The sequence below is a fragment of the Trichomonas vaginalis genome, chromosome VI, assembly GCF_026262505.1.
Source record: "Trichomonas vaginalis G3 chromosome VI, whole genome shotgun sequence".
Classification (NCBI taxonomy): domain Eukaryota; phylum Parabasalia; order Trichomonadida; family Trichomonadidae; genus Trichomonas; species Trichomonas vaginalis.
This window is the reverse complement of record NC_067208.1, coordinates 1,093,528-1,107,944: the sequence shown is the minus strand read 5'-3', so window position 1 is coordinate 1,107,944 and position 14,417 is coordinate 1,093,528. Positions and strand designations below refer to the sequence as shown.

Sequence of the window (14,417 nt, the reverse complement as noted above, 5' to 3'; positions counted from 1 at the left end):
TGTAAAATGAGCTTGTCAAAATCAGAGCGAGAGTCTATTATATTAAATGACGCAAGAGGAATACAACATCCTTTCTATTACGTAAGTCAGAGTAAAGATGGTACAATATACGTAAGAAAAAGAAAGGTTCCATTAGCGAATGCAGAAAGCGACAACATTAAGGTGCATGGCACCGAGGGCGAAGCCCATGTTAAGCCTTCTATTCAAACTGAAAAGTCAATAGAACCAGAAGAAAAGAAGCCAGATGTACTTTCAATAACGAACCAAGAGCTTATTGCAAAGTTCGTGAATTTCATTGAAAAACAAACCGAGTCAAAGAATCCTGACCGCCAGTGAAAGAAGTTGAGACAAAAGAGAATGTACAGTTCATTGAAAATGTCAAGAAACAACTTCCACCACGAATGCCAAGAAGAAGAGTGAGAATAATGAAGTAAATAGATATTTTTATCCGAATCAAAGACATGCAGAACGAACAGTTAAACAAATTTACTCCAGCAGAGCATATTCATCAGATTCGCTCATATTTCGATATCATAGACAATGCAGTTCAAATTGGGGACACTAATAGAAAATATTCTGACGCAAAGATTCCATCACAACCTGGAACTGCTAAAGATAACACATGGGTAACATTCAATCTCTCACCTCCTGGTGAAAATATGTTGGACCTTTACAATACATTCATTACGTATAAAATGGAAGGTCAATTTATTGTAGATAAAGAAATTGGTTCAGGTTCCAATAAAATAAACCCACCAGGATTTTGGATTGGCTTCGATGACGCTTTCTATGCAGTTGCTGGATATCAAATCCTTGCAAATGGTCGTATCGTATATTCTCAAGACAACGCAAGAGAAGAAGCATATATAACTTCAAACTCACAAACTACCGAACAAATAAAGAAAGTAGATGTTTTCTCAAAGACTCGACATGAAGATGTATGGAGTCATTCGGGAACATGCAGAACAGGACAAATTGTTAGTGGTCCAATTACAGCAGGAAAATCATTTGATTTTAAGCTTCGTTTAAGAATTCCTGTTAGAAGATTCCTTCCATTAGAAGCTATTCGATTTATTCCAGCTTTTGCAGGAAACATTCAGCTTAAAGTAAAGTTCAGTAGCGACGCCTTACAATGCACATCTATATCTGTAAATGATATCATTGCTTTCAATTCAACTCTTAAAGTTGCATTTGCTTCAGATTCAAATCCACCGACAAATAAATTTGTTCCATGGAATGAACCATTCACTATGATAACGAAGTCAGTAGAAGCTAGTGGAACAGTTACTATTACAACTGTAACCCAGCAACTATTTCGAACAAAGATGGATTTTAATGAATGTTTCATTCATCCAAAGTCATTCTCTTTAGACCCTAACATTTATACAGAACTTGTAGAACATTATACAAACGAGGCTTTATGTTTTCCTGTTAAAGTTATGGATTGGATTCCTATGGACGGTTCATTCTCAAAGAATACAGATAGTTCAAGTGCAACATTTACAGCAGCTTATACGCCTATTAATGTTAAAAGTATTTGGGCACTATTTAGAAAGAAAGACAACTATTATGTTAATTTTGAGAACCCTAAGTTTAAATATCTTCAGCTTTCCATGGGAGCTTATGGAAATATGCCTGCAGAACCTGAAAAATCATATGGACCTGTATTTTATGAAATGGTTGCGAACGCTTGCAATACAAACAATGATATGATAGGATTTAATGAAGATGTTATGAGGTCATTGGTGGATGATGGTAGTGTGGAACATAAATGGGATAGCTATGACAACACACATTTCTTATGTGGTTTTCCAACAGAAGTGGACTTTTGCTTCCAGCAAGGTCAAACATCTACTGCTCCAATAACATACAAATTGTCTGTTAAAGGACCTATTGAACTAGCAACTGAAAATGTACCAAAGCCACTTATTGGATTTATGAGGGATTGTTGCTTTGCCATTCAGGTGCGTGCTAATGGAATCCCCATAATAAGATTAGATGACTATAACTTAGCTACGGACGACAGTGAGGAATAAAGGATGAACGTTTATTTTTAAAGCTTATAAATGAGTTCTTCATCAAGCTCTCGTGAACCTTCACCATCTGTGAAACAAACTTTACCAAACGATTATGGAGCACCTATTGAATATTTCTTACGAGCTGCACAATGGCAAAGAGCAGTCTCACCAAGGTTAGGTGTTCCACCAGCTCCTGTCAAAAATAGCATTTGGTCAAGTCCTTATATAAGATATGGTCTCCACTAGGTTTGCTAGCTACAGCAGGAGCAGTTATGATGTTGAAAAGAAATAAAGCAAATGTTGTAAATAATACTGAAGTAGCTGAAGTTAAACAAACTCCAACACCTTCGCCAAAACCAACGCCTTCACAAGCAAAACCTTCAATGACTCCTGAACCTATGGAAGTACAAACTCCTGTTCAAAAGTCAACTCCTAAACCGACTCCAACATTTAAACCAGAACCTACTCCTCAAATAAATCGTAAAACTCCTGCGTTTCCTTACTGAAAAAATAACGTTATTTTTATTTAATATTAAAATTTTTATTTGATTGAAATGACAAATAAAGTCACTGAAGCAATGAAACAAAAGTTTTTGGTAGAATACATTAAATCAGGAACTATTCCAGAAGGTTTTTACATTCATACTATGAAGGATGGTAGAGTTCAGTTTAGAAAGATAAAGCAACCATTAGATAGAGAAGGTATATTAAGGAAGATTAAACTTCATGAGGACAACATTGCTGAACTTAAGAAGAAGTTAGAAGAGTTGGAGAAAGGAAGAGAGTTATAAAGCAATGAATTCAACAGGGTGAAAAACCGGGTGAAAAAAGAGGTGAGATTTCACCACTTCACCTAAATTTATTTTTGTGCTATGTTTTCATACGTGTGAGGGTGGTGATATCATTAATTTTTAAGTTTATTTTTATATAAATGACAGAACAAAATAAAGCATATCTACTCAACAGGAATGAGACCCTTACTGACTATGTATTCGTTTAATGCTTGATGAAAACAATGGTACATATTATCGTATGGGTATACACAACGTCTGTTTCCATCGTCGTCGTATATGTAGAGCTCAAATCCAGTCCAACCTTCTTTTGTACAATATGTAGCTTTATTTAAGTATGCATTTATGTAGATAAGGCAATTTTCTTCATCGCTCCAGAAATAATTTTTGTTCTTTGTTGAAATAGTTTTCGTTCCTCTGCGACCATAAGGAATGTATGCAATGAACTTTGCGTCATAAGGGATTGTAATATATTCAGGGTTTCTTTCATCGTCAATGGGTCTGTCTTTGTTAAAATGCATGTTTCTCAGTTTTACTTGAGTTTTGAATAGTTCACGGAAACGTTCTGGGAAAGAGTCATAGTAAATGTAGTCAGACATGTCTTTGTAATGAAATAAAAAATTAAATAAAAAATAAAAATAAGGTTATTTTTATTTAGTGAGGACGGTAGTGAATTCGTTAGTGAAGTCGTTAGTGATGTCGTTAGTGAAGTCGTTTATGTGTCAGACGGTTTTGTAAATATTTAAGGTTAAGTTGGTGTTGTGGTTGTGTTGTAAAATATACGTTACCGGTTTCGTAAAGTGTCAAAACCGCTAAGTGGTGTACGGAGGCGCGCAGTGCCACAGTACGCGACTTAGTCTTACTAACTACTGGTGCTTCAAAACCTTGAAATGTGATTCCGAGATGTTGTTTGTTCCATCTCCTTCATTTCTATAGCGAAGCATCCACCTGTCAAGATGATGGCGCCACTGTCGGTCAAAGTATTCACGGGCAGCAGGTTCCTCATTTAAAATTTCTTCTAAATTGTTGTAAACTTCATCAGGATCAATTTCTTCCTCTTCAGAACCAAAGACCAATAACTTCATTAAGTTATAGAAAGTTTCGAAGTTGGAACGATCTTGAAACTTTTCAGCCTTTCTCATGACAGCGCGCAACACATGAATGCCACACCAAATGATCTGGCATAAGGGGATGGCTGTTTCAACAGCATTTGTGATTTGAGGTGCGCAGTCCATTGAAAAATAAGATGGTTCGCGATTGATGGAGCCAAAATATGCTGTGAGACAAACTTGTATATTTTCACTTGTGTCGGGCCAAACGAAAAAATACAAAAACGGAAAAACAATTGATTCCGCGAATTTGCCAGTGACGCCATAAAATGGTATGCGAGAGCGCAAGAGCTTATAAGTGGAATCAATGTGATAAGTTTGTATTTGATGTGAAAAAGCATTTGCTTCGAATGGGTCGTAATAGAAAATCATACGATCTGGCTCGTGAATAAACTCGATGAGATCATCTGGAGAATGACTCTTAACCATGTCGACAAAAATTGCAAGAGATGTAACATCATCCGCTGAGAAACGGGTATTGATTGCATGAAGGCGTTTAGAAAACTTTTTTAAAGCATCTGTAGATTGTTGAAACATTTCCGGAATGATCCCACTATCAAATGGGATATTAAGATCTTTGAAACACCTTAATTGTGCGTAAACACGGTCTTGATTTGATTCAAAATATCTTGTTAAATAAGATCTATAAAAATATGATGTAATTTGTTGTGATTTGTTTGGAAAAGGGGCAGAATGATTGTGGGTGTTAATACATTTTCGTATGTGGTACTTGTCATCGGGAAGTGTATCAACAAGGAAGCGACATGGACAATTCGGCCACTTACAATTAAATTGGATTTGATTTCTTTCTTTCCTAGTTTTATATGAATAACTACAACCTGCTTGGATTTCTTGTTGCACTCCATACTTAAGCAACTCGATATATGTGAGTTCGTGATCTTGGATCTGCATTAAAATGAAATGATTTGAAAGAATAAAGAATTTTGAATATATTGGTCTTATTTTGATAAGCTTGGTCGTGTTTTGAATAGCTTGGCCATCTAATTCAATTATGATCTTTGAAAATTAGGTGAAATAAAACTAAACATAAATGTAAAACTAGGGATATGAAATTTTGGTTGTACACCACTTGTATGTGCCGGATACCATTGTGTCAAATTTTTTCTGAAATTAACTTTAAAAGTACTAAGTAAGATCATGAGATATAGCAATATATGTTTAAACCAACTTATATTTTGGTTGTACACCACTTGTATGTGCCGGATACCATTGTGTCAAATTTTTTCTGAAATTAACTTTAAAAGTACTAAGTAAGATCATGAGATATAGCAATATATGTTTAAACCAACTTATATTTTGGTTGTACACCACTTGTATGTGCCGGATACCATTGTGTCAAATTTTTTCTGAAATTAACTTTAAAAGTACTAAGTAAGATCATGAGATATAGCAATATATGTTTAAACCAACTTATATTTTGGTTGTACACCACTTGTATGTGCCGGATACCATTGTGTCAAATTTTTTCTGAAATTAACTTTAAAAGTACTAAGTAAGATCATGAGATATAGCAATATATGTTTAAACCAACTTATATTTTGGTTGTACACCACTTGTATGTGCCGGATACCATTGTGTCAAATTTTTTCTGAAATTAACTTTAAAAGTACTAAGTAAGATCATGAGATATAGCAATATATGTTTAAACCAACTTATATTTTGGTTGTACACCACTTGTATGTGCCGGATACCATTGTGTCAAATTTTTTCTGAAATTAACTTTAAAAGTACTAAGTAAGATCATGAGATATAGCAATATATGTTTAAACCAACTTATATTTTGGTTGTACACCACTTGTATGTGCCGGATACCATGTGTGTCAAATTTTTTCTGAAATTAACTTTAAAAGTACTAAGTAAGATCATGAGATATAGCAATATATGTTTAAACCAACTTATATTTTGGTTGTACACCACTTGTATGTGCCGGATACCATTGTGTCAAATTTTTTTCTGAAATTAACTTTAAAAGTACTAAGTAAGATCATGAGATATAGCAATATATGTTTAAACCAACTTATATTTTGGTTGTACACCACTTGTATGTGCCGGATACCATTGTGTCAAATTTTTTCTGAAATTAACTTTAAAAGTACTAAATAAGATCATTTATTTTTGCATAATATAATGCCAATATGGTTTCTTTTGATTTTATTTCATTTATAAGCAAATCAGATTTACCCAAAAACTCCACTCCATAAGCGTTCATTTGCTAAATTAAAAAGTGACAATGGGCTAGTCTGTCCCTTTCTCATTCAAATATTAAACAAAGATGAAGTAATTACAGTTATCATAAACTTTATGAATAACTCTGTAATTGGTTCAGATTTTCGTAAAAATATTTTTATTAATATCGATAAGAATACGTTTACCTACTATCACAACATATCGATAAACAAGAGTAGAGTGATTTTTATCATCGAAACTTTTTAAAAGCTGTAAGCTGGAAGTAAAAATCTTGTTTTTTCTGAGTTAGTTGTAGAACTATTGATGCACGAGTTATCATTGTGATGTAGAAGGATGTCAATGTACTGACTGAAGGATATGAAGTGAATTGAATTTCATTGCATTTCAATTTGATCAAAATTTGTTGAAATGATATGAATGTGTCAACATCTGTATCACTCTCTTTCACTCCTTCCCTATTTTTTCGAGAACGAAGCTAGCTCAGCTTTCGCTGAGCGAATTAACACTTTTGATGCCCTAAACGTACATACTCTCAAATTTATCGAAAAAAATTATACCACCTAAACTAGTATATTTGTTGTAAACAGAAATTCATCAAAAGTGACACCTCAGAAAAGCTAAAATATTGAATTTTTGGAACTTTTGATAGAGCACGTTTTTAAATATTAATTAAAGTAAATGTGTATTTTGTGAAGATTCTTTTTAATAAAAAAAAAAAATTTTGAAGAAGAACACAAAATCTTCTGAAAAATAATATCACATAAACTCATATTATTTTCTAATATATAACTATTTTATATAAAAATCAAATTCAATGATCTTAAAAGCGAAGGATAAACCTCAAAATTTACGAATATAATGCGTGGGAATATAATGCTTATCTATCATAAAACCATATGAAATATCAATTTTTGCTTTACGCCTAATTTTTGACGACAATTAGCAAAAAATGTTAAATGTTAACACTCAGTCCATTTGAATATGAAAAATAAAATAGACTTTGATTAAATGTTTTTATTTATCATGCAATTCTTCTTGCGACCAAAGATTTGAATAAAAGTTCAAAAAATAAGATAGCTTAAAAATAATATACGGTAGTGTTTACTAATAGATGAATAGTATATAAATTCTATTAAAATGGATTTGATCCAAAAAATATAAAACCAAAAATAATTGTTATAATTTAAATGAAGAAGTAATTTAAAACGATTTTATTTATGATCAAATTTTATATATTTTTTTGGATCAAATCCATTTTAATAGAATTTATATACTATTCATCTATTAGTAAACACTACCGTATATTATTTTTTAAGCTATCTTATTTTTTGAACTTTTATTCAAATCTTTGGTCGCAAGAAGAATTGCATGATAAATAAAAACATTTAATCAAAGTCAATTTTATTTTTCATATTCAAATGGACTGAGTGTTAACATTTAACATTTTTTGCTAATTGTCGTCAAAAATTAGGCGTAAAGCAAAAATTGATATTTCATATGGTTTTATGATAGATAAGCATTATATTCCCACGCATTATATTCGTAAATTTTGAGGTTTATCCTTCGCTTTTAAGATCATTGAATTTGATTTTTATATAAAATAGTTATATATTAGAAAATAATATGAGTTTATGTGATATTATTTTTCAGAAGATTTCATTCTATATGCCTATGAAAAGTACTCTCAAAACTAACTTTTTCCTAATTATAATTAAATCAAAAAAAAAAAAAAAAAAAAAAGGTAGTGGGGCTTCCAGGCACTTCGTGCCTTCTAGCCCGAGATGTTTAGATTAAAATTAAAATTTTTATTCTGAAATGTTTGCTTTAATGTTTTTTATGGATGGAAATGAACTGGATATCGTCTGAGTCTTCGCTTGTTTCCTCCTCTTCTTCTTCTTCGTCCGAATTGTCTTCATCTTCACAATAACCAGATAAGAAGATGGTTATTTTGGTTTGTTCTGGTTTTTTGAGAAGCATTTTGGCTGTGCCAGTAAAAACGAACTCAAGATTTTGATAGAATTGTCTGCTTGAGTGAGTGAAATTGCATACTGTAAGTGGCATTGCAACTCGGTTTGCTTGAACAGATATTATTGAAACTTCTTCTCCATCTGGTATCCGTTCAGGAATATCTAAAGCGGCTGTTGTGATAATATGCATATTGTTTTCGTAATGCAATTTTGGATATATTTCGAATGGATGTGCAGCTACACCAGCTGGAGCAACAATGGAAAGATTCCAGGAGAAAGAACCGTGTTTGTTTTCATCTTCTTTCCAATTGTAAGTTAAAGGATAAGGGCGAAAGTCTTTGAGTGTTTCATATAGCTGTTCTCTTAAGTTTGGTTCACAGCAAAGAATGAATTCGTCAATTGCTTGAAGAGATATCATAGTTGAAACATAAGGCAAATTCGACAAGAAAAAGTCAACCATTACTGTCGGGTTTTGAACTTTGTTTTCTAATGTTTCGACTGGTTTTATTATACTTTTGAAATATCTATCATAGTCATTGTTGTCTGTTAAGGACAAATTGTTTGGATAATCTGCAATGAGTCTTCTATATCTTGCTTCTGTTGTTGAGAATGAGAAGACACCTTCTGGTTCTGTAGGAGTGTAAGTTTTTGGTTGAATTTGAGCTTCAATTTGTGTCTGATTGGAGTCTGATTGGACTGAAACAACTTGAGCTTCTGTAGTTTGTTCGACTTCGGCAGTTTCTTTTGGTTGAATTTGAGCTTCAATTTGTGTCTGATTGGAGTCTGATTGGACTGAAACAACTTGAGCTTCTGTAGTTTGTTCGACTTCGGCAGTTTCTTTTGGTTGAATTTGAGCTTCAATTTGTGTCTGATTGGAGTCTGATTGGACTGAAACCTGTGTAACCTCTTTGGACATACTAGTAAAGTATGAAGATATAAGTGTTTGACCTTTAAAGAGCTTTTGTAAAGAATTGTCAGTCATGCTACTACTGTGGTCTTCCATTAGACAAAAATGAACTGTTTTTTCGGACTACTCATAGAAAAGTTTAAAATAAACCGTTTTCGTCAACGGTAACCCCCTATTTTTTTATTTTATTTAATAGTTACCGTTGGCAAACCGTTCCATCTCAAATATTGAATGAACTATAAACGTTTTTTGTTTTCTATATATACTTTTTTGTCCAACGGTAAAACTTTTTACACAACGGTTTTTGAGAGTCGTCGCCGTTGACTTTTTTGTAGAGCACTCAAAATAGTATAACTTTGTCCGGACAAGTAAGGGTCTATCGTCGCTACAGGAAAAGTTACAGGCGTTCCAAGGAAGTATACTTTGAGAAGCCTTTTCCCCTTATAGAATGAGATAGGACGGTTATTTTACAAAACTGACAACACTTTGACCGAGTAGTTTTTTGTGCTGAACAAAAAGTGTCATATAAACATCTGTCAAAAACCGCTTTTTAACTTCACTTAAAATGCCACGTAAGCTACGTAAGAATATACGTAAGAGGAAGAGCATTGAAACATCCAATAGTAAAACTGACACCACAACAACAGTTGCAACAACAAATGCTGAATGACCCCACTATGTTGCAACAAATGTCAAGCAATCCTATGCTTTTAAACCGAGTTGTTGGTGCACAGAGTGGAGGTTTAAGAGCGGCACTTTTAGCGAAAATGGCAGGCTATGGTGGAGCTGCAGACGGAACAGCTATAACCCTCAAAGTCAAATGAATTTGAGTTCACTCAAAAATCAAATAACAGATGTCAAAAAGTCAAACATAGACATACAGAAGCAAATAAGTGAAAACGAAAAGAAACTAGAATATGACAGACACACAAAGAAACTCAATGAGTTAAACGTAGAGAAAAAGAAGAAAGAAGAACAACTGAAAGAACTAAGTACAGAGGAATATGCGAAAAAAGTGTCAGAAAAAGCAGCAGAAGTAGCAAAAATGGAACAAGATGTTATAAATTTGAAAAACCATACTACTCAATATAAAGTACTGAAAGATGAAGAGATAAAACAAAAAGCCCTGAAGACATATATGGATAGCGATGAGTATAAAAAAGAAGTTGAAGCAAATGTAAAGGCAGAAAAACTTTTACAGTTGCAAAACCAAACCGTACAGTATGAAAACTTAGCACAAGAAAGTAAAAATAACGACGCAGCCATGCAAAAGGCAATGAAAAGCGCAGAATATATAAAAGCTAACAATGACTGGTTAGATGCCCAAGCCAACGCTAAAGCAGCCCAACTTATAGGGTCAATAAGGACAAAAATACAAGCGGATGAAGACAGTTCAAATGAAGCTTTAACAAATGCTGACTTTAAGAACGCCTTCGAAGCTCTTCATAGTAAGGTGAAACAAGTGAACGACTTCTCATCTGGAAAGAAACTGAAGTCTGAAGGTTTCGACAAAGAGTTAAAGAAGTAGCACAAATATGACGAAAAACAGATGCAGCAACGAAGGCAGTTCAAAGTGCCTATGACGCCGCACCTCTTCACTAATAGTCCTAGCACGATATCTCTATTCTCCGCTCCTATATATTCTGCTTTTTTTCAAAACCTTCTCACAATAATTTTTCTCATCTAATGGTATCCACCCCTGATCGCCGTTCCACTCTTACCTATGAGGCTAATCTTCTTCTCTTTTAACTCTTTCAAATATATTGTTGTGTTCTAGATAAATGTTTGAGAACGCGTTCCATATAGTTGTCCGAACGATCATCTGCATATATCCTTCTGAGTCAGGAAATTATTGGCTCTGCGACACAAACTGAGATCACCTATAGTAAACTGTCACGAACAAAATCTACAAATGTGTAGACCCCTTCGGTAGTTTCTTAAGTTCTCTTCAATATAATATCTTTACATTTACTTTATTTCCAAAGACCGGTAACGGAGGGTTTTGTAAATTCGATTTTATAGTATAATAATAAAAATGTTTTTTCTGAAATAGTGACAGAAAAAGTGACAAAGGCAATGGAAACAATATAATTTGGTGAAAAGTGAAACATTATATAATGTTTTCGACCAAGAAAGAAGGCTTCTTCCCAGAACAATGGAGGAATGAAGAAGGCTCTCCGATAAAAAACTTCCCTTTATACTTTAAAACTCAACATCAGGGTAGAAGGCACGAAGTGCCTGGAAGCCCCACTTTCCCTTTTTTTTTTTTTTTTTTTTTTTTTTTTTCTTTTTTCTTCTTAAACGGTATATTAGAGGAGGCGAGTTTATGAAGTTATAATTAAAATATTATTATAAGAAATTGTCAAAAATTCGCGGAGTTAAATAAACTGCATTTAGATTAATGATGGATAAAATGAATAACCACCCACCACACCACCCACTCAGATGAGTTATAATTAACTACTATCCCACATCTGAAGAAAAAAACCATAAAGAACCTGGATGTTTTCCCTGAATATTTATGAACGAACGGATTAAAGAAACATCCGAATAGAAATATCCGCCATGAAATCCTGCACAAGACTGGTAAAACAATAAGCCAGATGAAAATACAGATGAAAACTTACAGGAATTAGAGAAGTATGACAATAATATAATGAGACTGAAGTCAAGCAGGGTTTATTTGAATATCCCAGCTTCAGTTAATCAGAAGTTAAAAATCTTCATGAAGAAAGATCTTCAAAAAATTATATTTTGGAATCTACTACAAATTTATTAGATCGTGAAATGATGAAAACCTTTCAGAGAAGGCCCCCAAAATATATTCATAACAACATCAAGCTTACAATTATATTGACGATAGCGCATTTAAAAAATAAACTCTATAATTTTTATTGATTCTTTTTAACTTTTTTATTCCTTTCATAATGACCAAAAACGACACGCTAAATGAAATGATATCAAATAGAGCCCGAAAGGATAGAAGTAGTTATTTAAACGCTTCTATAACATTCCTATGGTGTTTAATCCTAAAACTCGTAGAAGTTTATTTTAAATTTGAAGCCATAGATGCATATCAGAAAAGGATTTGAACACTTTCAATTCCAGAAAGCTGAGAGGCCTTAGCAAGAATGTTAACGTTTAATATTCGATTTTATTATTATTGTGACCCTCGAACCAGAAAGACTAGATCCATAAATAGGTAGACTTTCCATTAGTTGGAAATCAATATGAAGATCCAGAATTTGACCACAGTATAACTATTTTTTAACACAGAGTCATGTGGAAACTTCCCACCGCTGACAGAATTACAGACGTTGAACGCATCTACACGGATATAAAGTTTGCCTTTTGCAAAGAACGAAGTATATTCTATCCGTGATGACCAGAAAGGAAAAACCAAAGAAGATTTTTAAGATGTGTGACGCAAATGTAAAGAAAATAATGGAAGATTAATTCAAGACGTTCAAATTGCAAATGACCCCCGCCAACCATATGCATCCAACATGATTCACGCAACAGAAGATATATCAATGGCTTTAAGCACATAATTTGCAGGAATATTATAAACCCCAACAAGACCTACTCTCCCATATTCACTTTTGGACTTCGAAACATTAGAGACTAAAGAAGAATTCCACTTTCTGAATGTGCAACTTTGAAACGCTTGCTTAAAACCATTATGGTATCATCAACTGTCCAAAATAAATCAGCCGCAAACGGCTCCTTCTGAGTCTGAAGGTCTTCAGTCAGACGAAGCGGCGAGGTTGATAGACCCGTGATAAAATTTACGAAGGAATTTTTGCTTACATCAAGTGATTCTTATCTCTGATTGGATTGGAATTATTTAATTTTCAACGCTGTTCTTAGTTGCTAAAATCAATATATTGAACAATATGAAGAATTAATTGAAGCCGCAAACGGACCAAACGGCGGGGGACTTTGTCCATAATTAATGAAAAAACAGACGGTAAGCATTTAACAGAAACTCTAGATGAGGAATTCAATCAAGTGAATTATCATAGGTTTTAAATTCGGAAAGTTTGATTTAAATTTAATTCTTCGTGATTTAACACTGCAAAATGGAAATAAAAGTCAATGCTTGGGTTCTTCTTCTCAATTTAAGCAAATCATTGTAAAAGAAACAACTGTCCATTAGAATTAAGTTTATTGACATCAGAAATTATATAGCGGGTTGGAACATTAGACCAATTCACTCAAGATTTCGGAAAATAAATTCACTGTGTTAAATCTTTTTTCCTTATCAATTCATCAGCATGGAGAAATTTACGAAGATGAATTATATAAAGTGGAACCATTCACTCAAGATTCATTTTTATTCAGCATTAACTCAAGAAACAATATTCCGATTCAGGATTACAAATATTCTCAATGATCTAAATTTTGAGAATAAATTAGAATATTTATTCATTTATTGCAATAAAGACGTTGAAATATGATGATTCCATTGATAAAATTATTTGAAGAAACATTTGTTTATAAAATTGACATGCTTCATAATCTTTTCTTTAATCATCGAATGCATCAATGATTCGTTACCCGTTAGCATATAAGAATTCTCCTAACGACATATCCAGAAGGAAGAAAATGTGGATCAAGTTTTGAATTAACAAACAAGTATTGAAATATAAAATTGATTCATATAAGAAACAAGATGAAAAAGCAAGAAAAGGGATACTAAAACAATGTTTCAATGGATGACTATCAATTACTACAACGATTTAATTCTTTCATCTAAATGCAAAATGTGTGGGGTAAAAGCGTTTACATATGCTAATAAACCAACATTAGATAGAATCGATAAAATGAAACCACATACCAAAAGAAATTGTCAGTTAAATGTGTTGTTATTGCAATGTCGTAAAAATCAATAAAGATGAAGATGTTCAACGTTTAGAATCAATTTAAGAAAATTATAACATTAAAAAAATAATATACCCAATGACTCTCTAGATTCAGTTGAAGCTTTCACATCCTCCGTAATGGAATTACTGGTGGTTTATCAAATGTTCAACAATAGAGTAAATCTTAAGGAATCACGCACATTAATAAACTTTATATAATCAGAAAACTACAATGTATCAAATGAGGACCTTCCAACATTATGACTCATTTGTTGGTGTTTGACTTTAATTCCATTATATCCTTCATCATTTTCATCTAATCCTCATGATTTCATTCAATATACTGACCATAAAATGTATATGCCGGGAAGGAATTTGAATGTAGTTATCATTTGTCATACACGCAACAAAGAAAGCCAAAAGCATTGGGAATAATTAGGAAGAAAAATACTTTTATTCGTGGCTGAAGTAAAGGGTCACATTGATGAAAAAATACTTAATGATTTAACATAAACTTTTTACCAAATAGAAACTTTGATATTATCAACAGAT

General features: G+C 32.9%; 4 protein-coding genes across 4 annotated transcripts, besides 3 other annotated features; 2 read left to right on the top strand and 2 right to left on the bottom strand.

The window, feature by feature from the left end:
* Positions 1-3,521: part of a mobile genetic element that runs on past the window's edge.
* On the top strand, positions 1,440-2,036 carry TVAGG3_0783050 (uncharacterized protein; the record flags this gene model as incomplete). The annotated part of the gene is made up of 1 exon (XM_051246420.1): positions 1,440-2,036. One exon carries the CDS (start codon positions 1,440-1,442, stop codon positions 2,034-2,036), a length of 597 nt encoding a protein of 198 aa, XP_051081895.1.
* On the top strand, positions 2,294-2,524 carry TVAGG3_0783040 (kinase C-related family; the record flags this gene model as incomplete). The annotated part of the gene is made up of 1 exon (XM_051246419.1): positions 2,294-2,524. One exon carries the CDS (start codon positions 2,294-2,296, stop codon positions 2,522-2,524), a length of 231 nt encoding a protein of 76 aa, XP_051081894.1.
* Positions 3,522-3,673: 152 nt separating the features above from the next.
* Positions 3,674-6,192: a mobile genetic element.
* On the bottom strand, positions 4,015-4,830 carry TVAGG3_0783020 (MULE transposase domain-containing protein; the record flags this gene model as incomplete). The annotated part of the gene is made up of 1 exon (XM_001280782.2): positions 4,015-4,830. A coding segment is annotated over one exon (816 nt), but the record flags the coding sequence as incomplete, so codon positions are not given.
* A 509-nt stretch (positions 6,193-6,701) lies between the features above and the next one.
* Positions 6,702-6,739: a mobile genetic element.
* A 1,211-nt stretch (positions 6,740-7,950) lies between these two features.
* Positions 7,951-9,096, bottom strand: TVAGG3_0782990 (attachment subunit-related family; the record flags this gene model as incomplete). Its single annotated transcript, XM_001581950.2, has 1 exon — positions 7,951-9,096. One exon carries the CDS (start codon positions 9,094-9,096, stop codon positions 7,951-7,953), a length of 1,146 nt encoding a protein of 381 aa, XP_001582000.2.
* Between the last annotated feature and the right edge of the window lie 5,321 nt (positions 9,097-14,417).